Genomic DNA, 27056 nt, shown 5'->3' on the forward strand with positions numbered 1-27056 from the left:
AGTTGAGTTTGAAGGCGTGAATCATGACTCACTCTCTGTCTCCATGCCATCCCTCTCAGGCCCCCATTGTGACCACTAGAGGGAGCCCTTTATCAGGGATAGCGCTGAGGAGGCACTGAGGAGGCAGAGAGAAGACAGGAGGAGAGAACATGAGGAGTCAAGGTGAGACTATTGAGATTGAGACATTCATTTACCGAGAGGAGCGCTGAGGTCATGTAGCACACTTCAATGTGTTTTTCCACATGAAATGCCATGTTTGGCATTCTGCTGCATTGTGAAGATATGGAGGTCAGCAGTTGGCTAGTGTGATTTCTGATTGGTGGCAACCTTATTTAATGTCACTATGCACTTTAATTCATATCCCTGTCAGTGAACATGGTTAACCTTTGGCTTTAAACTATTCAGCATTTCACAACTTCATGTTTTCATAGCACTATGGGTCAGATTTTCTGTAAGAGGAAGTCGCGCACGCACGCACACACACACAGACAGAGGAAGCAGGGTGCAGACATGGGATGCAGTTTCACAATGGAATAAAATAAGGGGAGATGTGGCTGAGGTAAAGATTAGTCTGTGTACATAGACTAGAGAGGAGAATTCTGACAAATTATTTGAAGACAGTTGACAGACGCGCTCGCCAGCACACCTCTGTGACTAGCTGACTGGTCATTAAGGGGTCAGAGATAAATAAAATACAATTTGTATATGTTCAATTACTTATGCAGAAGTAATAAATGTATACAAATTTAATTGAACCTATCCCCAAAAAATCCTTACCCTAGGATACTTTAACTGGTGACTAACCGGGAGATTGAATTGCCTTCATCAGGTCATTACAGTCCCTGGTTCGAATCCAGGCTGTATCACATCCGGCCGTGATTGGGAGTCCCATAGGACGGTGCACAATTGGCCCAGCGTTGTCCGGGTTTGGCCAGGGTAGGCCGTCATTGTAAATAAGAATTTGTTCTTAACTGACTTGCCTAGTTACTCACTCACTCACTCACTCACACTCCCCTATACCCCAACATAGTGTTCTGGAAGCAGCAGTGTTAGAGCCAGCCAGCAGATACGCTCACAATTCAAGAATGATGTGTCTCTCTGGAATGACAACAGGAATTGGGCCTCTTTGCCTTTTGACTCTGCGGGACATGGCAGGACTCCCAGATGTTAACTCTGATATTCTGAGATTCAGATATCAGATATATCAATGTTAGGGAGGTCTTGGCAGGTCCACACTCACAATCGTTCATGCACCAGCTTGTGTCACCCCATACCTGTTTAAGACAGTAAGTCAGCAAGACACAGTTGCTCTATGAAGTAAAAACATGCCATCTCCTGGCATGACTCCTTGACACAACCTTTTCTGCAGTGAAAGGATGAGGACTGAACATGTCTGCTGATAGAGTTTATTATCCTTGTGTATCATCACTCAGGATGGCAGTTATAAATGCTTGGCTCAGGTTTCACAACAACTCCCGCCTCTCGCTCCCCTTGGAGAGCAATGCCCTCTTCAATGTCACATGGGTTCACATCAGTTCATTACATGCATGATTTCTTCCCTGTTTGGAAAGGGCATTTAAACTCACAATGCTTGCCTACCATAACTCATTACATGACAAGAGCAATGGAGAAACAGATGCCTTGTGTGGAATTGTCCATCAAATATAAATTCCACTTTATATAATGTAGTGAAAATATTTACATTTTTTTCTTCACAGGATAAGATTATAAGCATGATATATTATTGGAGTTGTTTATATGTAAGGCACCTCCTCAATCTATGATACTTTTCTTTGAAAGTATACGTTCACCACTTTATATTGTTTACAAAGGACAAAAAGTTTTTTTTTAATCTGTAGAAAAATATATGGTATAAAAACAAGCAACATCTGAAGACCATTGGCTTGGTAAGTGTGGTTATCTAATGCTCTCTTTGGTCTGATAACGCTGATCTACAGTTCATAGATCAGGTGTCTCCTACAATACTCACTATAGATTATCCTCTAGAGGTCTAGGATCAGCTTATACTCCCCAAGTCTTAACCTTAACCATAAGAGGTATAGAAAAAGATCTGACCCTGTTTCAGTGGATAGGGAACCACTCAGACTGGTCCCAGAGAATGACATGCTATAGTAAAAGTGCCATGGCTCAGATACAGCACTTGCTGTACACATTATTACAGTCAGTTTGGGCGCAGTAATAGTGTACTTTCTCTAAGCACAGTTTTGGGAGTAGGGAACTATAGTTCAAGCAGTAATTTAAATACATTTTGCAGTAGCTTGGTGTTACTTGAACTAAATTAAAATATGGTAGTATTTTTAGTAGGTAACTAGAAAGGTATAGGCTAGCCTGAACATGTGGCAGTTGGTTTGGTGTCTCTAGCTTGAATGGTTCAAGAGTTACTGTTGGTGAGGTATTTTATGCAAATTTGAATAGTTCTAGTTAATACGTGTTTTTAAGAATTGGAAGTTATGATAGCCTGAACATGTGAAAGTTGGTTTGGTGTCTGTAGTTTGAATGGTCTAAGAGTTACTGTTGGTGGGTTAATTTATGCAAATGTGGGACACATTCATGTAGTTATAGTTAATACAGATTTTAAAGAATTTGAAGTAGGTATAGCCTGAATGTTTTAAAGTTGGTCTTGTAGCTTAGCTTAACTGGCCAAGGAACTGGTCCATTTTGATAAGCTACCCTTGTATTCCTATGGTTCTCATTTAAACTTATGTTAATTTATGCACATTTAAGATCGTTATAGTTAAAAAAGTATACATAGTATAAGAAAATCCTTTGACAAGAAATCTAAGTTGGGCCAGTCTGAACATTTCAATGTTGGTTTGGTGTTAATAGCTTAATAGAGATTGGTCTAGAATCTCTTTTTTTATTATTATTATTATTTTTTTTACAATTGAAGTCTGTGACCCTTTTTTTCCATTGAAATGCATTGGGAGCTCATTTAAATATTGATATGGTTCAAAAAGTATAAATGTTATCAAAAATATTTTTCTCAAGCAACCCCAGTTGGGGCAGTCTGGGCATTTGGAAGTTGGTTTCGTGTTAAATCGTTTAAGCTCGAGCGGGCTAAAGAAATCAAATAATAATAATATGAGTATGTAAGAAATCTAGAGTTGCACACCTAATTACTTTTTGCCATGTAGGGGTGTAGTTAACTACTGGAACTCCACCCTACTTTTTTGCAAAAATAAAATGGGTGATATGGGTGATGTAGTCAATCATTTCATTTTTTCTGCATCACACCTGCCTAATTCATTTTTTTCATTTAGCAGATGCGCTTATTCAGAATGGATTCATTTTTGTACTGGTCCCCCATGGGAATCAGACCCCCAACCCTGGCATTGCAAGCACCATGCTCTGCCAATTGAGCCACACATGACTTAATTCTCACTTGATACATAGTTTTTGTGATTAATAGGCAAATTACACATTCTGTTGATACCCCAAAGTGATGCGTTATTGCAATTGGTAGTCTATGACATTTCAGATGTAATTTTTATTTTTATACATTTTCACCAAGTAGTTTGGATATAGTGAACTCCTTTTTCAAAGTAACTTTAGTTTAATAAAACTATATCTTTTTTTAAAGGGTAGCTTTAGTGTAGCTTAACTTCTTCCAGTCTGAAGTAATTGCCTGCTTGGTAACCTATATTTTCAGAGTAGCTTCACCAACACTTTCGAAGCACTGCTCATTGGCCAACAGGGGTCAGGAAGAGAAAGTAACAAGTCCTCCCATGGACAAAATGGAGGACACACACAGTAAGAGATGGACTCTCAATGAGAGAGAATTCTAAGGAGCAGCTCTCATTTCTGTAGTTTTCATCAGGACCCTCTGGGGGATAGAAATAGACTTTCTACTCAGTTCGCAATTCAGTTCTTTCTTTCTTTCTTTCTTTTTCTCCTTCTCTATCAGGCCTCTCTTATGCTGCCATACTCTGCAATTCATTGGAGGCAGTGTTCTTGTCTGGACTCTGCTCTCTGTCAATCATAGTGTATCCCTGTCCTGCCTGCTGGCCTTGTTTTCCTGCTCTATGTCTCAGGACCAGGAGGGAGAGCAGGAAGCAGACAAATGCTCCGGTGACAAAGAATGCCTGCAGACCCAGGAACCTGCACACAGAAGAGAAAGGAGAATATCAGACATACCACTACTCTATAACAGGCCTGGGTCTAAGAAATACAGTATTGGAAATACTTTTAAATACTTGAACTGTGTTTGATTTAGTTTGCCTGGTAAAATGGTCCGTAACTGCTCTATGCTAAATCAAGCACATCTCAAATACTTTCTAGAATGACTGACATGGCTGACATATCTGTTGGCGCTTGCCTCTGTCTGAAGAGGTCCATGTTGTAGTAGTGACAGGACGTGTTCCTCCCACACTTCTTCCCCCAGATGATACAGGTGGTGTCTATGGCAGTGCCATACAGGACTGGGGCTGGCAGGAACGCTGGAGACACACATACACAGAATTATAAACACACTGTGTAAACAGACATTTGGATGAGCGCCTTTGAGGTGATTCTTTATGAGTGGCAGTGTTTTTGTGTTAATTATCCCTGTCGAGTCTTATTTCCATAGTGTACATGGTCCTGCTTAAAGGTAGAGTCAGCTAAATGACATTGCATGAGCAGTAATGCAGATATTGCGATGAGTGAGATGCAAGACTTCGCTCTCACACAGTATCTGCGCATGCTCACAAGTTCGCTTCACACTTTTACAACGTGGTAGCCACGGGACCAAAACAGCAGAGAAGTTTGGCATCGCGCTCCAATGCTTTTAGTTGTTGTGGAAATTGACCCACTATGCTGTTTGATTTGTGCATCTACGTCATATTGCTGACTCTACTGTACCTTTAATGTCACCTAACAGGACAAACAGAGTCAAATTCAGGGTTAAATATTTAAAAGGCAGTTTCCCAGACATTTGCTGTTAAAATTATGGATGTTTGCTCGAACAGAAAAGTCGATCACTGTAGGTCATTTATCTACATTTCTTGGAATCCAAGGCAAAGAGGTGAGTGTGGCTGGCTGTGTAATGCTGATATACAGTGTCTTCAGATAGTATTCACACCCCTTGACTTTTCCACATTTTGTTGTTTTAAAAGGTGGGATTAAAATGGATTTAATTGTAATAGATCTACACAAAATACTCTAATGTCAAAGTAGAAGAAAAATATGAACATTTGTAAAAAATAAAGTATGAAAATAAACACTAAAATGTCTTGATTACATAAGTATTCAAACCCCTGAGCCAATACGTACACATTAGTATCACATTTGGCAGTGATTACAGCTGTGAGTCTTTCTGGGTAAGTCGAAGAGCTTTGCACACTTGGATTGTACAATATTTGCACATTATAAATGTCTTAATTCTTCAAGCTCTGTCAAGTTGGTTGTTGATTATTGCTAGACAGCCATTTTCCAGACCTCCCTGGTCTTTGCAGTTGAATCAGTGTTTGAAATTCACTTCTCAACTGAGGAACCTTACAGATAATACTATGTGTGAGGTACAGAGATTAGGTAGTCATTCAAAAATATAAATAATTTTAAACACTATTAATGCACACAGTGTGAGCCCATGCAACTTATTTTATGACTTCTTATTAAGCATTATGTGACTTGTTACTCCTGAACTTATTTAGGCTTGCCATAACAAATGGGTTGAATACTTATTGATTCAAAACATTTTCAGCTTTTCATTTTTATTCATGTGTAACAATTTCTAAAATCATAATTCTACTTTGACATTATGGGGTATTGTGTGTAGGCCAGTGACACAAAATCTAAATTTAATCAATTTTTAATTCAGGCTGTAACACTGTAACTCACCCAGCACTCTGAAGAGCATGTACTGAACACCCACAGCAAAAGACTTATCCTCTGGTCTCACTGTCCTGCAGAGGAGAGTGGGAGAGATAAGGAAAAATTGATGGAGAGGGTAGAGGGGATGGAGAGCTGGATAGAACAGCGTTTAAATCAGAGTGAATCACAACAGCTAAACGGATGCAGTAAACCATGTCAGACTTTTTTCACACACACACACACACACACACACACACACACACACACACACACACACACACACACACACACACACACACACACACACACACACACACACACACACACACACACACACACACCTCAAATATCAACATGCCACACTACCCCCATCCTCTTTATCTTGAAATCTTTGTTGTTGCATGCACCTTAGAGACTGCTTTGCCCTATGTACATACACTGCTCAAAAAAATAAAGGGAACACTTAAACAACACAATGTAACTCCAAGTCAATCACACTTCTGTGAAATCAAACTGTCCACTTAGGAAGCAACACTGATTGACAATAAATTTCACATGCTGTTGTGCAAATGGAATAGACAAAAGGTGTAAATTATAGGCAATTAGCAAGACACCCCCAATAAAGGAATGGTTCTGCAGGTGGTGACCACAGACCACTTCTCAGTTCCTATGCTTCCTGGCTGATGTTTTGGTCACTTTTGAATGCTGGCGGTGCTTTCACTCTAGTGGTAGCATGAGACGGAGTCTACAACCCACACAAGTGGCTCAGGTAGTGCAGTTCATCCAGGATGGCACATCAATGCGAGCTGTGGCAAAAAGGTTTGCTGTGTCTGTCAGCGTAGTGTCCAGAGCATGGAGGCGCTACCAGGAGACAGGCCAGTACATCAGGAGACGTAGAGGAAGCCGTAGGAGGGCAACAACCTAGCAGCAGGACCGCTACCTCCGCCTTTGTGCAAGGAGGTGCACTGCCAGAGCCCTGCAAAATGACCTCCAGCAGGCCACATGTGCATGTGTCTGCTCAAACGGTCAGAAACAGACTCCATGAGGGTGGTATGAGGGCCCGACGTCCACAGGTGGGGGTTGTGCTTACAGCACAACACCGTGCAGGACGTTTGGCATTTACCAGAGAACACCAAGATTGGCAAATTCGCCACTGGCGCCCTGTGCTCTTCACAGATGAAAGCAGGTTCACACTAAGCACGTGACAGACGTGACAGAGTCTGGAGACGCCGTGGAGAACGTTCTGCTGCCTGCAACATCCTCCAGCATGACCGGTTTGGCGGTGGGTCAGTCATGGTGTGGGGTGGCATTTCTTTGTGGGGCCGCACAGCCCTCCATGTGCTCGCCAGAGGTAGCCTGACTGCCATTAGGTACCGAGATGAGATCCTCAGACCCCTTGTGAGACCATATGCTGACACATGCACATTTGGAGGTCATTTTGCAGGGCTCTGGCAGTGCACCTCCTTGCACAAAGGCGGAGGTAGCGGTCCTGCTGCTGGGTTGTTGCCCTCCTACGGCTTCCTCTACGTCTCCTGATGTACTGGCCTGTCTCCTGGTAGCGCCTCCATGCTCTGGACACTACGCTGACAGACACAGCAAACCTTTTTGCCACAGCTCGCATTGATGTGCCATCCTGGATGAACTGCACTACCTGAGCCACTTGTGTGGGTTGTAGACTCCGTCTCATGCTACCACTAGAGTGAAAGCACCGCCAGCATTCAAAAGTGACCAAAACATCAGCCAGGAAGCATAGGAACTGAGAAGTGGTCTGTGGTCACCACCTGCAGAACCATTCCTTTATTGGGGGTGTCTTGCTAATTGCCTATAATTTACACCTTTTGTCTATTCCATTTGCACAACAGCATGTGAAATTTATTGTCAATCAGTGTTGCTTCCTAAGTGGACAGTTTGATTTCACAGAAGTGTGATTGACTTGGAGTTACATTGTGTTGTTTAAGTGTTCCCTTTATTTTTTTGAGCAGTGTATAATCATTGAACACTGGTCACTTTAATAATGTTTACACACTGTTTTACCGACTTTATATGTATATACTGTATTTTAGTCATGAACCTATAACTACTGCTGTACACAACTTTTCTACTTATATTCTGTCTATACACACCATTATATATATTTATCTTCCTGAACTCTGACATTGCTCGTTCTGATATTTCTTAATTTCTTTTCACTTTTGGATTATGTGGGTATTGTTTTCTAGGCATTGGAGCTTGAAACAAACATTTCGCTGCATCTGCAATAACATCTTCAAATCTGTGTACGTGACTTTGATTTGCAGATGCTCTCTCTCTCCCTCTCTTTCATTGGTGTGTGTGTGTTCAGTATGTTAGTATCATGTTAGGCCTGTGTGTGAAAGGCGTGTGTGTATGTTCTACCTCAGTATCATCATGTAGGATGGGGTCTGTGAGAATGATGCAATGAAGCAGGTGAGAGCAGAGAGAACCATGAAGGGCAGGAGGAGGTGTTTGCAGTCACTACCGCATGTCCCTGGCAACGCATAACCATAGGATCCGCTGACCCCTATGCAGCCACAGTCGGTGTATTTCTGTCAGAGAGACAGAGAGAGTCACATGACGTTAACCACTGACTGGCCAATCAGACTCACACCATTGCATCTGGCAGTAACTGTTGGCATTATTAGGTATGAATGAGAATCTCACAAAGACATTGAAAAGACATTATCAAGAAACAGTCTCTCTGGCTTCAAGCAAAATGAATATTCTTCTCCCAGGCTTTGTGTGGTGGTAGCATGTGTGTGTGCATGTGTGTAAGTGTGTGTGTGTTGGTTCAAGAATGCTGAGTCTGGCTTTAAACTCTGTTTTCCATGCAGTAGGCACCGGGCTGTGACAGTAAAGCAGAAGTGAGGCCCCTTTAGAGTCTGTCTGACACGTCTACTACCTTGAAACCCATCATCTAGGGTTTCTTCAGTCCTTCTGCATCTTATATGATTTCATTTTCTCTCTGCTTTCTTTTTTAAGCTCATGTGCAAATATAATACATGGAACATTCATTGAATGCCAGGAGAAGTTAGGATTCAGCCCATTTATGGATAGGCAGGTGTAGTGGTTTACCAGGATTTTGCTGGTGTTGTCATCCAGTACTTTGGTCAAGCAGCCTGCATGACAGGGCGATCTGAACTCCACCCCGTCTGAGCCACACACTGGGTTAAAGTCCTCAGTCGGACAGGAGCACCCAGAGCTACACTCCAAAGACCTGTTCTGTCTGAGAACAGAAGAAGATGTAAGAGAAATGGTGCCTGGTACAATATGGCAACTTATGGCTTAAGTGTTGTTTTAAGGAGGGTGGAGAGGTGAGGGTAACCTTTTGAGACGGCAACCTACTTGGTGGGGTAGATGCCAGTGACCCTCTGTGTGGAGCAGCCGAGGAGGAGGAGAGGCAGTGCGGTGAGTATACACATCAAGATGGCTGACGTGCAGATGAGGGCGGAGCCTCTAGTAGAGATATTCAGCCTCCTCATCAGAGCCCCGCCCAGCACGATGCCCAGCACCGCCAGAGGGATGTTCACCCCACCTTCAGGCACACAAAGATTAAAGGTTACTCAGAATAAAGCAGTTGGCACATTCCAGATAATGTTAATTGCAGTCGCCCTGCACATCTCAGAAGATAGCTGTGTTACTATGGTTCCGGAGACATTAAACACTGTGAGATGTGCGCATCCCGACTTTGAGAAAGACAACCTGGAACACAACCAGTGTTTCCCATTACTTAGGCAGGGTGGTTCCCCTCTGCCTCGCTCTGTTAACACCCTCCTAAAAATGGTCAGCCTTATTTGGTTGTCATGTAAAATGGTGATATATTGGCAGCTTCAGGTGCTAACACTGGAGATTCTGCACCCCGCCAAAGAACTGGCTACAACACTGGGGTAAAGGGCAAGTAAATCCCATCCAGATTTGACCCTGTTCATCAAAGAGAACACACTGTATTCCAAGGCTATAAGCATGGGTGGCAGGGGTTTGATTGGCTGTGCTCTGCACATACAATGGAGTCTTTATCGTCTGGACAGCATCTGTGAATGATTACCTCCAGTTGATCATTAATCTGACAGATTTTTATGGGGATTTTTTTACTAGGCTAATTAGATTTCCACAAAAGTGTTTGTGGTCGTTTTCTATGCGCCCTGTGCTTTCCATAGACCATTGGAGAGTTGAAGCATAATTATTCTCAGCTAATACTGTGTATATGTCAAACACAGGTGTCAAATACTGGAGGTGTGCAGATTTGACTGAAGCAATCACTCTCCATGGAGTGGAATTTTCATTTGGTCCATTGGTTCTATTTCTATTCAAATTTTTTAGACAAACCCTAACCTTAACCTTAATCTAAACCAGGATGTTCCACAGAGATAACGAATGGTGTCTCTCACCGATCATCATGTTGGAGAAGGAGGCGGTCTGGGTAAACTGGCGCTCTATGAACTTGGCCATGAAGGTGGCAAGGCCGGCTATCATAGCTGCCAGGTGGACCTGTGCCAGCACCACCAACAGGTAGATGGGGTTCTGCAAGGTCCGCAGGGTGATACGGGGGAAACCTGGGAGAGAGAAGGGGGGGGAAAGAGAGGGAGAAGAAATAGGCGAATGAAGCCGATGACCTAACTGCTTCAGACCATATTTAACAAGGGATGAGAAGCAACAATAGAGGAAGAGAGAGACCACCACAACTACTTTTCATATACTATCAGTATCATGACATCAGTGACCGTCACCCTCAACGCCATGTAGTCACCCACAGACACAATGAAGGGAAATGGAAAGGAAACAGACGGATGTGGTCTTATAAAAGAGTAACTTTTGAGGAACTGTGTGAGGGTGAGCTCCTGGACGGGGTCTGGCAGCGGTTTCTTTTTCTCCTCGGCTCTGGGTTTTTTGGCATCGCCTGCAGCTTCCTAACCAGGGGAGAGGAAGAACCACAATGATGCTCTTTACTCGTGTTAAAACAGATTTGAGTGTGAATACGGTACAGTAAACATGTAATCCTGCCTGTATTGCATTAACTCTCTCTAATAGCCTTTGAAGAGACCTGGGTCACACGATGTGGCAAAGAGATAGTTTGTCTGATTGCGAAATGATCAAATGTAAAGTGTATTCTTTATTTTATTCCACCTTTATTTAACCAGGTAGGCTAGTTGAGAACAAGTTTTCATTTACAACTGCGACCTGGCTGAGATAAAGCAAGCAGTGCAACACAAACAACAACACAGAGTTACACATGGAATTAACAAACATACAGTCAATAATACAATAGAAAAAGTATATACACAGTGTGTGCAAATGAGGTAGGATAACAGAGGTAAGGCAATAAATAGGCCATAGTGGCGAAATAATTACAATATAGCAATTGAACACTGGAGTGATAGATGTGCAGAAGATGAGTGTGCAAGTAGAGATACTGGGGTGCAAAGGAGCAAAAAAATAACAGTATGGGGATGAGGTAGTTGGATGGGCTATTTACAGATTGGCTATGTACAGGTGCAGTGATCTGTGAGCTGCTCTGACAACTGGTGCTTAAAGCTAGTGGGGGAGTTATGAGTCTCCAGCTTCAGTGATTTTGCAGTTCGTTCCAGTCATTGGCAGCAGAGAACTGGAAGGAAAGGCGGCCGAAGGAGGAATTGGCTTTGGGGGTGACCAGTGAAATATACCTGCTGGAGTGGGTGCTGCTATGGTGACCAGTGAGCTGAGATAAGGTGGGGCTTTACCTAGCAAAGACTTATAGATGACCTGGAGCCAGTGGGTTTGGCGAAAAATATGAAGCGAGGGCCAGCCAACGAGAGCATACAGGTCGCAGTGGTGGGTAGTATATGGGGTTTTGGTGACAAAACGGATGGCACTGTGATAGCAAATTGGATGCAGTCTGAGTAGAGTGTTGGAGGCTATTTTGTAAATGACATCGCCGAAGTCAAGGATCGGTAGGATAGTCAGTTTTACGAGGGTATGTTTGGCAGCATGAGTGAAGGATGCTTTGTTGCGAAATAGGAAGCCGATTCTAGATTGAATTTTGGATTGGAGATGCTTACTGTGAGTCTGGAAGGAGAGTTTACAGTGTAACCAGACACCTAGGTATTTGTAGTTGTCCACATATTCTAAGTATGGTGCAATGCAGTGCACTCAAGTTACACGCCAAGCTTTAGAGCTTTTAAAGCTCCAGCATTCAAGAGACAGAGAGAGAGAGACTGTGTGTCTGTGTCTGTGTTTGTGTTTGTGTGTGTGTGTGCACGCCCAGTTATGCTCTGGCATGTTAATATGATATACAGCCACTTTCACTATTGAGCAAGAACTGGCAGGAGTATTCTTCTTTGTGCTCGATGACTGATTAGAGAAACATGAACCAAAATCTGATAAAAACATTATTTCAGAATGATAGATATGAGCCAAAACCTTATTCAACAAGGTCAAACCACATCACTCTCACTTGTTCTGAACCACATATTTTCTATGAGAGAAGATTGTGCAACTTTCATTAGAAATATATGTCATGACTGTGACTCAGCTGGTATACAATCACCTCTTTTGGCATCTGTTTGGGGAAGAAGAGGTAGGGCAGGGAGGTGAGAAAGAGGAAGGAGGCTGCCACGACAAAGCCCAACCACCAGGCTCCCACCCAGCGAGGGTCCCCTCTCTCCAGACCTATCTCATCTGCAGACAGGAGAGAGACATGTTACTGTACTAGTTGCAAAGTACATTATCAATAATAAAATAAAAATATTCGATGAAACTATTAAATAAAATAATAAATTGAATCAAATGCACTGTATGTATAGAAGTGTACCCTGATCACAGTTCCTGGTTTCAACATGTTGTAACGTTTTGAGCAATTTTAGACAGTGTTAAGAGAAAGTTGTTTTTTCCCTTGGTATCATGCAACAGAACATTGAATCTCCGTCAAACTGATAGCAGTTTCCAGGAAGAAATCAGTCTTTCATTTTCAGTCATTGAAAATGAATGTGGAGCTTCTCCCAGTGAAAGAGAGTGATTTCTTCCTGGAAACTGCTATCAGTTTGCCGGAGGTTAAATGTTCTGTTGAATGAGGTCACACTGGCTGCAGGAACCCAAATTCCAGCTAAGAATCTATTTTACTCCAAAAAGGGAGTAAAGCAGATTTCTCTCATAGAAATTAATCTCATATCATGCACTGTTTTACAGAGGTAAATAAGTTAAGTTATTCATTATATGCAGTGCATTAGGAAAGTATTCAGATCCCTTGACTTTTTCCACATTTTGTTACGTTACAACCTTATTCTAAAATGGATTAAATTGTTCTTTTTTTCTTCAATCTACACACAATAGCCCATAATTACAAAGCAAAAACTCATTTATTTAAAAAAATATATATATTCTTGGGTATGACACTACAAGCTTGGCACACCTGTATTTGGGGAGTTTCTTCCATTCTTCTGAGGAGCGTCGCTGCAGAGCTATTTTCACGTCTCTCCAGAGATGTTCGATTGGGTTCAAGTCTGGCCTCTGGCTGGGTCACTCAAGGACATTCAGAGACTTGTCCCAAAGCCACTCCTGCGTTGTCTTGGCTGTGTGCTTAGGGTCGTTGTCCTATTGGAAGGTGAACCTTCGTACCAGTCAGAGGTTCTGAGTGCTCTGGAGCAGGTTTTCATCAAGGATCTCTCTGTACTTTTCTGTTTTCATCTTTGCCTCAATCCTGACTAGTCTCCCAGTCCCTGCCGCTGAAAAACATCCCGACAGCATGATGCTACCACCAACATGCTTCACCATAAGGATGGTGCCAGGTTTCCTCCAGACGTGAAGCTTGGCATTAAGGCCAAAGAGTTCAATCTTGGTTTCATCAGAACAAATAATCTTGTTTCTCATGGTCTGTGAGTCTTTAGGTGCCTTTTAGCAAACTCCAAGCAGGCTGTCATGTGCCTTTTACTGAGGAGTGGCTTCAGTCTGGCCACTCTACCACAAAGGCCTTCTGGAAGGTCCCATCTCCACAGAGGAACTCTAGAGCTCTGTCAGCGTGACCATCTGGTTTTTGGTCATCTCCCTGACCAAGGCCCTTCTCCCCTGATTGCTCAGTTTGGCCGGGCATCCAGCTCTAGGAAGAGTCTTGCTGGTTCCAAACTTCTTCCATTTAAGAATGATGGAGGCCACTATGTTCTTGGGGACCTTCAATGATTCATACATTTTTTGGTACCCTTCCCCAGATCTGTGTCTCAACACAATCCTGTCTCTGAGCTCTACGTACAATTCCTTCCACCTCATGCCAACTGTGGGACCTTATACAGATAGGTGTGGGCCTTTCCAAATCATGTCCAATCAATTTAATTTACCACAGGTGAACTCCAATCAAGTTGTAGAAACATCTCAAGGATGATCAATGGAAACAGGATGCACCTGAGCTCAATTTCGAGTCTCATAGCAAAGGGTCTGAATACCTATGTCATTAAGGTATTTCTGTTTTTAATTTTTTATACATTTGCAAAAATGTCTAAAAAACGGTTTTCGCTTCATCATTATGTGTAGATTGCTGAAGATTTTTTTACATCCATTTTAGAACGAGGCTGTAACGTAACAAAATGTGGAAAAAGTCAAGGGGTCTGAATAATTTACGAAGGCACTATATATAACTTCCATCTAAATATTTGCAAGAATGAAGTCACGTTCCATTAAGCTGCACTGTGTGTGCCTTGCAGAAGGCGCTAGTTCAGGCTTGAGGAAACACACACACACGAGCACACGCACACACAAACACACACACACACACACCCAGACACAAACCTCAAAACAATGGGGAATAATCTAGTACTACCTAAGTTGAATTCAGCTGGCCTTTGAACAGTTTTGAACATTTGTCAAATCATAGACAATGCTCTCACACCTTGATAAATGAGATGCATTAAACTAAAAAGCTGAGATCAATGAGAGCAGACTGCAAATACAGGACACTGGCCCATGATTGTTGTAAATCCTGTTTTAGAGGTATCTGAAGCATTGCAGGGTGAGAACATGTCTGTAGTGGTGGCTTTGGTTCACACAGAAGGAGGTCGATCTTAAAATAATATTTGCTTGTTAGAATTCACAGGAGTGGAGTGAAGATAAGGTCGTCGCTATCATGAACATTATTCCAGCTAGTCTTCATTAACACCTGATTTTATTCACGGCTTGAAACTCAGGCATGTAAAGAAAATACCCTAACGTGACCCTTAGTACATAACCCGCCCTATATTGCATTCTAACCCTAACCCTAGCTTTATGTCCACTTCCCAGTTCAACCCTAACCCTAGCTTTATGTCCACATGCCGGTTCAACACTAACCCTAGCTTTATGTTCACTTCCCAGTTCAACACTAACCCTAGCTTTATGTCCACATCCCGGTTCAACACTAACCCTAGCTTTATGTTCACATCCTGGTTCAACACTAACCCTAGCTTTATGTCCACATCCCGGTTCAACCCTAACCCTAGCTTTATGTTCACATCCCAGTTCAACCCTAACCCTAGCTTTATGTTCACATCCCGGTTCAACCCTAACCCTAGCTTTATGTTCACATCCCGGTTCAACCCTAACCCTAGCTTTATGTTCACATCCTGGTTCAAGACTAACCCTAGCTTTCTGTCCACTTCCCAGTTCAACACTAACCCTAGCTTTATGTCCACATGCCGGTTCAACACTAACCCTAGCTTTCTGTCCACATCCCGGTTCAACCCTAACCCTAGCTTTATGTCCACATCCTGGTTCAACACTAACCCTAGCTTTATGTCCACATGCCGGTTCAACACTAACCCTAGCTTTCTGTCCACATCCTGGTTCAACACTAACCCTAGCTTTATGTCCACATCCCGGTTCAACCCTAACCCTAGCTTTATGTTTACATCCCGGTTCAACCCTAACCCTAGCTTTATGTTTACATCCCGGTTCAACCCTAACCCTAGCTTTATGTCCACATCCCGGTTCAACACTAACCCTAGCTTTATGTCCACATCCCGGTTCAACCCTAACCCTAGCTTTATGTTCACATCCTGGTTCAACACTAACCCTAGCTTTATGTCCACATGCCGGTTCAACACTAACCCTAGCTTTATGTTCACATCCTGGTTCAACACTAACCCTAGCTTTATGTTTACATCCCGGTTCAACCCTAACCCTAGCTTTATGTTTACATCCCGGTTCAACCCTAACCCTAGCTTTATGTTTACATCCCGGTTAAACCCTAACCCTAGCTTTATGTTTACATCCCGGTTCAACACTAACCCTAGCTTTATGTTCACATCCCGGTTCAACACTAACCCTAGCTTTATGTCCACATCCCGGTTCAACCCTAACTCTAGCTTTATGTCCACATCCCAGTTCAACCCTAACCCTAGCTTTATGTTCACATCCCGGTTCAACACTAACCCTAGCTTTATGTTCACATCCCGGTTCAACACTAACCCTAGCTTTATGTCCACATCCCGGTTCAACCCTAACCCTAGCTTTATGTTCACATCCCGGTTCAACCCTAACCCTAGCTTTATGTTCACATCCCGGTTCAACCCTAACCCTAGCTTTATGTTCACATCCCGGTTCAACACTAACCCTAGCTTTATGTTTACATCCCGGTTCAACCCTAACCCTAGCTTTATGTCCACATCCCGGTTCAACACTAACCCTAGCTTTATGTCCACATCCCGGTTCAACCCTAACCCTAGCTTTATGTTCACATCCTGGTTCAACACTAACCCTAGCTTTATGTCCACATGCCGGTTCAACACTAACCCTAGCTTTATGTTCACATCCTGGTTCAACACTAACCCTAGCTTTATGTTTACATCCCGGTTCAACCCTAACCCTAGCTTTATGTTTACATCCCGGTTCAACCCTAACCCTAGCTTTATGTTTACATCCCGGTTAAACCCTAACCCTAGCTTTATGTTAACATCCCGGTTCAACCCTAACACTAACCCTAGCTTTATGTTCACATCCCGGTTCAACCCTAACCCTAGCTTTATGTTTACATTCGGTTCAACCCTAACCCTAGCTTTATGTTCACATCCCGGTTCAACACTAACCCTAGCTTTATGTTCACATCCCGGTTCAACACTAACCCTAGCTTTATGTCCACATCCCGGTTCAACCCTAACTCTAGCTTTATGTCCACATCCCAGTTCAACCCTAACCCTAGCTTTATGTTCACATCCCGGTTCAACACTAACCCTAGCTTTATGTTCACATCCCGGTTCAACACTAACCCTAGCTTTATGTCCACATCCCGGTTCAACCCTAACCCTAGCTTTATGTTCACATCCCGGTTCAACCCTAACCCTAGCTTTATGTTCACATCCCGGTTCAACACTAACCCTAGCTTTATGTTCACATCCCGGTTCAACACTAACCCTAGCTTTATGTTCACATCCTGGTTCAAGACTAACCCTAGCTTTATGTCCACTTCCCAGTTCAACACTAACCCTAGCTTTATGTTTACATCCCGGTTCAACCCTAACCCTAGCTTTATGTTCACATCCCGGTTCAACACTAACCCTAGCTTTATGTTTACATCCTGGTTCAACACTAACCCTAGCTTTATGTTCACATCCTGGTTCAACACTAACCCTAGCTTTATGTTCACATCCCGGTTCAACACTAACCCTAGCTTTATGTTCACATCCTGGTTCAAGACTAACCCTAGCTTTATGTCCACATCCCGGTTCAACCCTAACTCTAGCTTTATGTCCACATCCCAGTTCAACCCTAACCCTAGCTTTATGTTCACATCCCGGTTCAACACTAACCCTAGCTTTATGTTCACATCCCGGTTCAACACTAACCCTAGCTTTATGTCCACATCCCGGTTCAACCCTAACCCTAGCTTTATGTTCACATCCCGGTTCAACCCTAACCCTAGCTTTATGTTCACATCCCGGTTCAACCCTAACCCTAGCTTTATGTTCACATCCCGGTTCAACACTAACCCTAGCTTTATGTTTACATCCCGGTTCAACCCTAACCCTAGCTTTATGTCCACATCCCGGTTCAACACTAACCCTAGCTTTATGTCCACATCCCGGTTCAACCCTAACCCTAGCTTTATGTTCACATCCTGGTTCAACACTAACCCTAGCTTTATGTCCACATGCCGGTTCAACACTAACCCTAGCTTTATGTTCACATCCTGGTTCAACACTAACCCTAGCTTTATGTTTACATCCCGGTTCAACCCTAACCCTAGCTTTATGTTTACATCCCGGTTCAACCCTAACCCTAGCTTTATGTTTACATCCCGGTTAAACCCTAACCCTAGCTTTATGTTTACATCCCGGTTCAACACTAACCCTAGCTTTATGTTCACATCCCGGTTCAACACTAACCCTAGCTTTATGTCCACATCCCGGTTCAACCCTATCTCTAGCTTTATGTCCACTTCCCAGTTCAACACTAACCCTAGCTTTATGTTTACATCCCGGTTCAACCCTAACCCTAGCTTTATGTTCACATCCCGGTTCAACACTAACCCTAGCTTTATGTTTACATCCTGGTTCAACACTAACCCTAGCTTTATGTTCACATCCTGGTTCAACACTAACCCTAGCTTTATGTTCACATCCCGGTTCAACACTAACCCTAGCTTTATGTTCACATCCTGGTTCAAGACTAACCCTAGCTTTATGTCCACATCCCGGTTCAACCCTAACTCTAGCTTTATGTCCACATCCCAGTTCAACCCTAACCCTAGCTTTATGTTCACATCCCGGTTCAACACTAACCCTAGCTTTATGTTCACATCCCGGTTCAACACTAACCCTAGCTTTATGTCCACATCCCGGTTCAACCCTAACCCTAGCTTTATGTTCACATCCCGGTTCAACCCTAACCCTAGCTTTATGTTCACATCCCGGTTCAACCCTAACCCTAGCTTTATGTTCACATCCCGGTTCAACACTAACCCTAGCTTTATGTTTACATCCCGGTTCAACCCTAACCCTAGCTTTATGTCCACATCCCGGTTCAACACTAACCCTAGCTTTATGTCCACATCCCGGTTCAACCCTAACCCTAGCTTTATGTTCACATCCTGGTTCAACACTAACCCTAGCTTTATGTCCACATGCCGGTTCAACACTAACCCTAGCTTTATGTTCACATCCTGGTTCAACACTAACCCTAGCTTTATGTTTACATCCCGGTTCAACCCTAACCCTAGCTTTATGTTTACATCCCGGTTCAACCCTAACCCTAGCTTTATGTTTACATCCCGGTTAAACCCTAACCCTAGCTTTATGTTAACATCCCGGTTCAACCCTAACACTAACCCTAGCTTTATGTTCACATCCCGGTTCAACCCTAACCCTAGCTTTATGTTTACATTCGGTTCAACCCTAACCCTAGCTTTATGTTCACATCCCGGTTCAACACTAACCCTAGCTTTATGTTCACATCCCGGTTCAACACTAACCCTAGCTTTATGTCCACATCCCGGTTCAACCCTAACTCTAGCTTTATGTCCACATCCCAGTTCAACCCTAACCCTAGCTTTATGTTCACATCCCGGTTCAACACTAACCCTAGCTTTATGTTCACATCCCGGTTCAACACTAACCCTAGCTTTATGTCCACATCCCGGTTCAACCCTAACCCTAGCTTTATGTTCACATCCCGGTTCAACCCTAACCCTAGCTTTATGTTCACATCCCGGTTCAACCCTAACCCTAGCTTTATGTTCACATCCCGGTTCAACACTAACCCTAGCTTTATGTTCACATCCTGGTTCAAGACTAACCCTAGCTTTATGTCCACTTCCCAGTTCAACACTAACCCTAGCTTTATGTTTACATCCCGGTTCAACCCTAACCCTAGCTTTATGTTCACATCCCGGTTCAACACTAACCCTAGCTTTATGTTTACATCCTGGTTCAACACTAACCCTAGCTTTATGTTCACATCCTGGTTCAACACTAACCCTAGCTTTATGTTCACATCCCGGTTCAACACTAACCCTAGCTTTATGTTCACATCCTGGTTCAAGACTAACCCTAGCTTTATGTCCACTTCCCAGTTCAACCCTAACCCTAGCTTTATGTTTACATCCCGGTTCAACCCTACCCCTAGCTTTATGTTCACATCCCGGTTCAACACTAACCCTAGCTTTATGTTTACATCCCGGTTCAACACTAACCCTAGCTTTATGTTCACATCCTGGTTCAACACTAACCCTAGCTTTATGTTCACATCCCGGTTCAACCCTAATCCTAGCTTTATGTTCACATCCCGGTTCAACCCTAACCCTAGCTTTATGTTCACATCCCGGTTCAACACTAACCCTAGCTTTATGTTCACATCCCGGTTCAACACTAACCCTAGCTTGATGTCCACATCCCAGTTCAACCCTAACCCTAGCTTTATGTCCACATCCCAGTTCAACCATAATACCCTGACTACACCGCTCGCGTCGCGTGCGCGAGCGCTGCAAAATACATTTTGAAATCTATGTTATTCAATTATTGCACCCACACTGCTCGCGCACGTTAACGAGCATCTGCGTTGCCAAGGGCTAAAATAGAAGTCCTTTCTATTTCTGACGCAGATCGCACTGAAAGTCCTGCCTCTCCCATCTCCTTATTGGTTTTTAGAAGCAGGTACCCACGTGCCATCTCCCCATTGGTTATACCCACGTGGGTGATTGAAAGACGAACTGTGTTGCCGGTTGTTGTGGTAATACTATGAAAGTTTAGATGCCAATCACGATATAAGTTCAAGGATGAAAAAGCCTGGAAGGAGGAGAGATGACAAGAAACGATTCGGTTGACTGTTTTATGTGTGGATTAATTGTCGGAGTAAAGGACCTTGTGCATTTCAGGTAAAATAACAATCTAATGTTTATATCCCAGGACAAATTAGCCCAGGACAAAATAGGACAAAATAGCTAGCAAGTGCAAGCGTTTGGTGTGGGGGGACAAAATAAATGTATGCACGATGGCACGCACAGCCGGTTTGGGTTCTGTGTAACCCTAGCTTTATGTCCACATCCCAGTTCAAACCTCCCAGTTCAAACCTAACCCTAGCTTTATGTCCACATCCTGGTTCAACACTAACCCTAGCTTTATGTCCACATCCTGGTTCAACACTAACCCTTAATCCTCATAAAATGTTGGTGAAACTCATTGTCAGTAGTGTGGTAAGAGAAAACATGACCCCTGGATTTTCCTTCCCCATATCAACTCCAGATGAAACACTTCTGACATGCTGTGAACATCTGAGGAGTGCCTGGGACTGTGTGTGTGTGTGTGTGTGTGTGTGTGCGTGCGTGCATGCGTGAGTGAGCGAGCAAGTGCGTGTGCTAACCTTTGGACATCTTGTCGATGTCGACATAAAATCTCAGCATGAAGGAGCCCATCATGAAACCAAATGCAGGACCGATAGACGTGACAGCCAGGAGAATACCTGCAGGGGGGAACCACAGTCAGACATAACACTCCTGTTGTGGGGTCAATACAGTTAAACAGAAAATAAAGTGTGATTGCTCATGATTTGCTTCTCCCCAGATCATACTTCTAAGTTGATGAAAAGAAAATGAAAGTCTGCTTATCGTTTTTAGACTAAACACAACACAGCCTTGAGAGCTGCAAACAATGAGTGGATACAATACATTCACTTTTGTTTCTTTGCCAGTTTTTTCAGCTTCTGCACCAGGGTTAAATGTGAAATGTCTCATCTAGCACTCCCTCTAACATCCCTGCATGTATTCCCAGTATTGGAGGTTATAAAGTGCAGGCAAAAGTTGCAGGAACGTTACAGAAGTATGGTGGAACGCTCCCTACAAAAAAACAAAACAATAATCTACTGATTTGTAGTTAAAAAAACGGACGTTTTGGCCCAAAAGTCCTGCATCAGAATGTATATTCCCAGTATTCCAAGAATTTTTGGTGTTTCCCAGTCATTCCCAGTGATCGCACCTAGGTAGAAGGGAGAGTTTCTCTTGCTGGCATAGTCATCAATGTAGGAGATTCCGAAGGGTTGGATGGGAACTCCGCCGATTCCCAGGAGTAGCTGTCCTAGGAGCAGGAGCGGGAATACGCCCTGCTGAGCATGACTCTCCTGCTGTGTGCAGCTGTGATTGGACAAGGGGGTTTGGAAGGAGCTCTCTAATTGGCAGAGACCAGAGTTGTCATCCTTGGATTCTATGGAACAAAGGTAGAGGTAGGAAGGAGTTAGAAGTTAGGTGATAACAACTATTTTTGTTTTGAGATTCAAACAAATGTGTGTTTGTGTGTGCGTGTATTTGAATGTGTGTACGTGTCTGCATTTGTGTGTGTGTGACTTACGGCTGATGTGGACTGTGTACTCGTAGGGGCCACTGATGAAATGAGGCAGGGCCATCATCAAAGCAGCCAGACTGGCCACCAGTGCCCCTCCACCGATGAACCGCGGCCGGTGAACACGGCTACCAAAGAAACTCACAAACACTATCAGGACCGTGTTCCCCACCTACACACACACACACATACACACACACACAAACGCGCACACACACACACACACACACACACACACACACACACACACACACACACACACACACACACACACACACACACACACACACACACACACACACACACACACACACACACACACACAGTCTTGTACAGTTAACCTTGTGGGGACACAAAATTCAGTCCCTTTCAAAATCCTATTTTTCCTAACCCCTAACCTTAAACGTAACACTAAACCGTACTCTTACCCTAACCTTAATCTTAACCCTAACCTTAACCGAAAATCCTAACCTTTTTTAAATTTGTATTACTTCACCTTTATTTAACCAGTTAGGCCAGTTGTGAACAAGTTCTCATTTACAACTGCGACCTGGCCAAGATTAAGCAAAGCAATGCGACACAAACAACAACACAGACTTACACATGGAATAAACAAACATACAGTCAATAACACAATAGAAAATTCTGTATACATTCGATATATTTCTATATATTTCAATTTAGCAATTAAACACTGGAGTGATGTGCAGAAGATGAATGTGCAAGCAGAGATACTGGGTTGCAAAGGAGCAAAAAATAAAAATAACAGTATGGGGATGAGGTAGTTGGATGGGCTATTTACAGATGGGCTATGTACAGGTGCAGTGATCTGTGAGCTGCTCTGACGGCTTGTGCTTAAAGTTAGAGAGGGAGATATGAGTCTCCAGCTTCAGTGATTTTTGCAATTCGTTCCAGTCATTGGCAGCAGAGAACTGGAAGGAAAGGCGGCCAAATGAGGAATTGGCTTTGGGGGTGACCAGTGAAATATACCTGCTGGAGCGCGTGCTACGAGTGGGTGCTGCTATGGTGACCAGTGAGCTGAGATAAGGCAGGGCTTTACCTAGCAAAGATTTATAGATGACCTGGAGCCAGTGGGTTTGGTGACAAATATGAAGCGAGGGCCAGCCAACGAGAGCATACAGGTCGCAATGGTGGGTAGTATATGGGGCTTTGGTGACAAAACGGATGGCACTGTGATCCACACACACACACACAAACATACCTTAACACACTCACGTGCACCCTCTCACATGTGAAAATTAATCTTCTGAAAATCTTCTGAAAATAATCATCTTAACCTGATGAATTTGGAACAAATCAGCCTGTTATCTGAACCAGCTCAGTAGAGTGGTGGGGTACATGGCACGCTCACCTCATTGAATGAGGCCAGGATGCCAGACTTCTGGCTGGAGAAGCCGTAGCGTCTCTCTATAGTGGAGATGGAGCTCTTCAGATACCCAGACACCAACAGTTGGGCCAGCTGGAGCATACCATGGCATAGCACGAAGAACTAGTGGAGAGAGAGGTTGACAGACTATAGATACGTGTAGTAGGAATCATTCAAAATTAATATAACAGATCTGATCAATGGTCTACAGAAAGCTCAAAAGTCTGATTCAAATATTCAGGAGAACTTTATGTGGAACCATGTCATGTTTCACGTATGACACCTTTATGTAAAGAAATGATGTAATGTAACAAAACGTAATGCTACTGTAGTTACCTGGAGGGCTAAAGAGGGTCTGGTTTTCTCTCTTTAGAATGGCCACTCTGTAGGCCTATGGGTAACTTTATGAGGATTTTCACTCCCAGAACATAATGTGTTACACGTAATACAAACTGCCTAACCCTAATATTTTTTTTGTAATTCTTTATTTGCCAAGTTTCTTATCTTAACTCTCCTGAAGATACAGTTTTACAAGTGAATTCACGAGGAAGTCGACTCATGTAGTTAAAAGACACATACAGAAGCCAAGTTTATGTGTTTCTAACTCATGGGAACACTACAAGGTTGTGCTGAAAACACCAGGAAACACAACCCCTCCTGGGGCTACAGAGGAAAATCACAGTAGACTACAGGACACACATCAACGTTTTCACTACATTAAGAAATAAACTACATTTCAGATTGCAAAACAAGGAAGATTTTCTCCCTTTCCTCTCTGACGGTGGACCTTAGATTTTTTGGCTCCAGTCCACAACATGAGGATATCCTGTCAATTAATGTAGGTTAAACTCCTTAATGTTAGCACGCTAGCAGTCTCTGTGACCCTAACATCACAGAATCCAAGTCTAAATCTTCTGGACTCCTGAACAGCAGTCTGTAGACATAGATTTGCCCTTTGACCTCACTTCCCGGTATTGTCTCAGTTCTGCGACAACACAACACACAAAGCAGACCAATACATTAATTGGGCTTTTTCGACATTGCAGGTTATCTACAAATCAGCTTGAATCATAAATAACTACTAATTATTATTTGTAGATCAGTCAATTTACTCACAACACATCAAAGATTTGATGCTCTCGAACACTGACACTCAGTGAGAGTTGGGAGTAATGATGTGAGAGGTGAGAGACAGGAGTAACCAGTTGTGGAAAAAATACTAAATTGTCATACTTGAGCAAAAGTAAAGATACCTTAATAGAAAATGACTCAAGTAAAAGTGAAAGTCACCCAGTAAAATATTACTTGAGGAAAAGTCTAAAAGTATCTGATTTAAAATGTACTTAGGCACATTATTGGTAGAAAAGGTACTCAGTTGTCATACCTGAGTAAAAGTAAAAAGTAAACGCTATACATCAAAATCATTATATTCAGCAAACCAGACGCCACAATTTAATTGTTTTTTAAATTTACAGACAGACAGGGGCACACTCCCACACATCAATAATTTACAAATGCAATATCTGTGTTTAGTGAATCAGAGGCAGTACGGATGACAATGTGTTATTTTGATTGGTGCATCAATGGGATCATATTGCTGTCCTGCCTGAGCAATCTAAATATAATGAGTACTTTTGGGTGTCAGGGAAAATGTATGGAGTAAAAAGTACATTATTTTCTTTAGGAATGAGTAGAAAGTAAAAGTAGTCAAAAATATGAATAGCAAAGTACAAATACAAATAGTATTACTTCAAAGTATTTTTACTTAACCTTTTTAAAGGAAAGTGTGTGTCCCACGCTGGACAGTTGAGCTAACGTAGGCTAATGCGATTAGCATGAGGTTGTAAGTAACAAGAACATTTCACAGGACATAGACATATCTGATATTCGTAGAAAGCTTAAATTATTGTTAATCTAACTGCACTGTCCAATTTACAGTGAAATAATACAATGCTATTGTTTGAGGAGAGTGCATAGTTATGAACTTGAAAATGTATTAATAAACCAATTAGGCACATTTGGGCAGTCTTGATACAACATTTGAACAGAAATGCAATGGTTCATTGGATCAGTCTAAAACGTTGCACATACACTGCTGCCATCTAGTGGCCAAAATCTAAATTGATCCTGGGCTGGAATAATATGTATGTTTTTTTTCTTTGTATTATCTTTTACCAGATCTAATGTGTTATATTCTCCTACATTAATTTCACATTTCCACAAACTGCAAAGTTTTTCCTTTCAAATGGTATCAAGAATATGCATATCCTTGCTTTAGGTCCTAAGCTAAAGGCAGTTAGATTTGGGTATGTCATTTTAGGCGAAAATTGAAAAAAAGGGGCGGATCCTTAAGAGGTACTTTATACCACTGGGAGTAAAATGTAATAAACGAGAACCTATAATTTTGGAAATTGTACAGACAACAGCAACAGCCGGACGGTAAAATGATATTATGCTAATCAGCAGTGTTGCGTGGCGTTCTAAAATGTATGCTACTCTCATAGATTTCTATTCCTTTGCTACTACTGGTATGTAATTGACATTTGGCGCTAGTTGCAAGTGGAAATGTTATATGTAGTTTTGAGGTGATGCAGCCTACCTTGATGCTGTTGAAGGGGCTCCTGCATCTGGCAGGAGGCTTCGACCTCAATTGTTCAGAGTTCATCTGGAGGTCGCTGGCCATCATACCTGTCAGACTCAGTGATCCAAACCAGGAAGTAGAAAATCTATAAATGTCACAATGTCACAGATTTCCAGTCAAGTTCTTTTCCTTGTACTCTGGTTACTTTGTATCTTCAATCTTTATATTCACTTTGTCTCTCTATAATTTGGACTCCAATAACACTTATACTTACTTCTATCTCTGCTGGTGTTCTGTATCTACTGCCATTGTTAAAATCAGGTAGAGGAGATGTGCTATTCATTTAAATCATATTGAGATGCAGTGCACTGAGTTTATATTCAGTTTGAAGAGAAACAATCTTCATTCACATCATAATGTTGAGAGAGAGAGAAAGAGAGAGATTAAGAGAGAATTAGACAGAGAGTGGGGACAGAGAGATCGACAAATTGAGACCAACAGAGACAGTTGTAGGGAGAAAAATTTAGGGGGATATGCTTGGGTTCAAGTTGTCCACCATTTCTCATTACAAAGTGAATGTGAAAGTCAGTAAGCATTACTCCATTACCTCCCATAAAGAATCCCAAGTTGTGGTGACATGCTGGAGAGATCATGACTTTAAGATTAACTTTACCTTAGTTTGGTGAATTACTGTGCACATTATGCACTAGATCACACTAAACAATGCACTAATAGCAGATATAAATCTGAAGACCACACAGAAGAGAGGTTGCATAGCACTGGCCACTAGAACACACCTTAGAGAAGCATTTCCACATGCAGTATATACTTACTGTGTGTTCTTACTGTAAAGCAGTAAAATGTAAAGCAGTAAAATACAGCGTCTTCAGAAAGTATTCACACCCCTTGACTTTTTCCTCATTTTGTTGTGCTACAGCCTGAATTGAAAATGTATAAAAAAACATTTTTGTCACTGGCCTACACACAATCCCCATGACGACAA

At 42.5% G+C, this 27056-nt stretch overlaps 1 protein-coding gene across 2 annotated transcripts in view; it reads right to left on the minus strand.

Annotated features, from left to right (window-relative positions):
- Nucleotides 1-1390: 1390 nt before the first annotated feature.
- The window catches only part of LOC120045164 (solute carrier organic anion transporter family member 2B1-like), a 28118-nt gene continuing 2452 nt past the window's right edge, over nt 1391-27056 (minus strand). Inside the window, exons 2-15 of one of the 2 annotated variants that reach the window (XM_038990104.1) lie at nt 26072-26168; nt 23458-23595; nt 22095-22257; nt 21726-21950; nt 21115-21213; nt 12350-12480; nt 10637-10733; nt 10215-10379; nt 9172-9361; nt 8902-9052; nt 8206-8375; nt 5839-5903; nt 4337-4457; nt 1391-4119 (exon numbers count right to left, since the gene is read on the minus strand). In XM_038990104.1, the coding sequence (XP_038846032.1) occupies nt 3933-4119; nt 4337-4457; nt 5839-5903; nt 8206-8375; nt 8902-9052; nt 9172-9361; nt 10215-10379; nt 10637-10733; nt 12350-12480; nt 21115-21213; nt 21726-21950; nt 22095-22257; nt 23458-23595; nt 26072-26158 (1989 nt within the window). In that variant the 5' untranslated portion in view covers nt 26159-26168 and the 3' untranslated portion in view covers nt 1391-3932. Of the gene's footprint in view, nt 4120-4336; nt 4458-5838; nt 5904-8205; nt 8376-8901; nt 9053-9171; nt 9362-10214; nt 10380-10636; nt 10734-12349; nt 12481-21114; nt 21214-21725; nt 21951-22094; nt 22258-23457; nt 23596-26071; nt 26199-27056 lie in introns of both variants that reach the window. The other variant, XM_038990102.1, reaches the window with a different exon arrangement.

This window comes from Salvelinus namaycush, chromosome 3 (genome assembly GCF_016432855.1).
Source record: "Salvelinus namaycush isolate Seneca chromosome 3, SaNama_1.0, whole genome shotgun sequence".
In the NCBI taxonomy this organism is placed as follows: domain Eukaryota; kingdom Metazoa; phylum Chordata; class Actinopteri; order Salmoniformes; family Salmonidae; genus Salvelinus; species Salvelinus namaycush.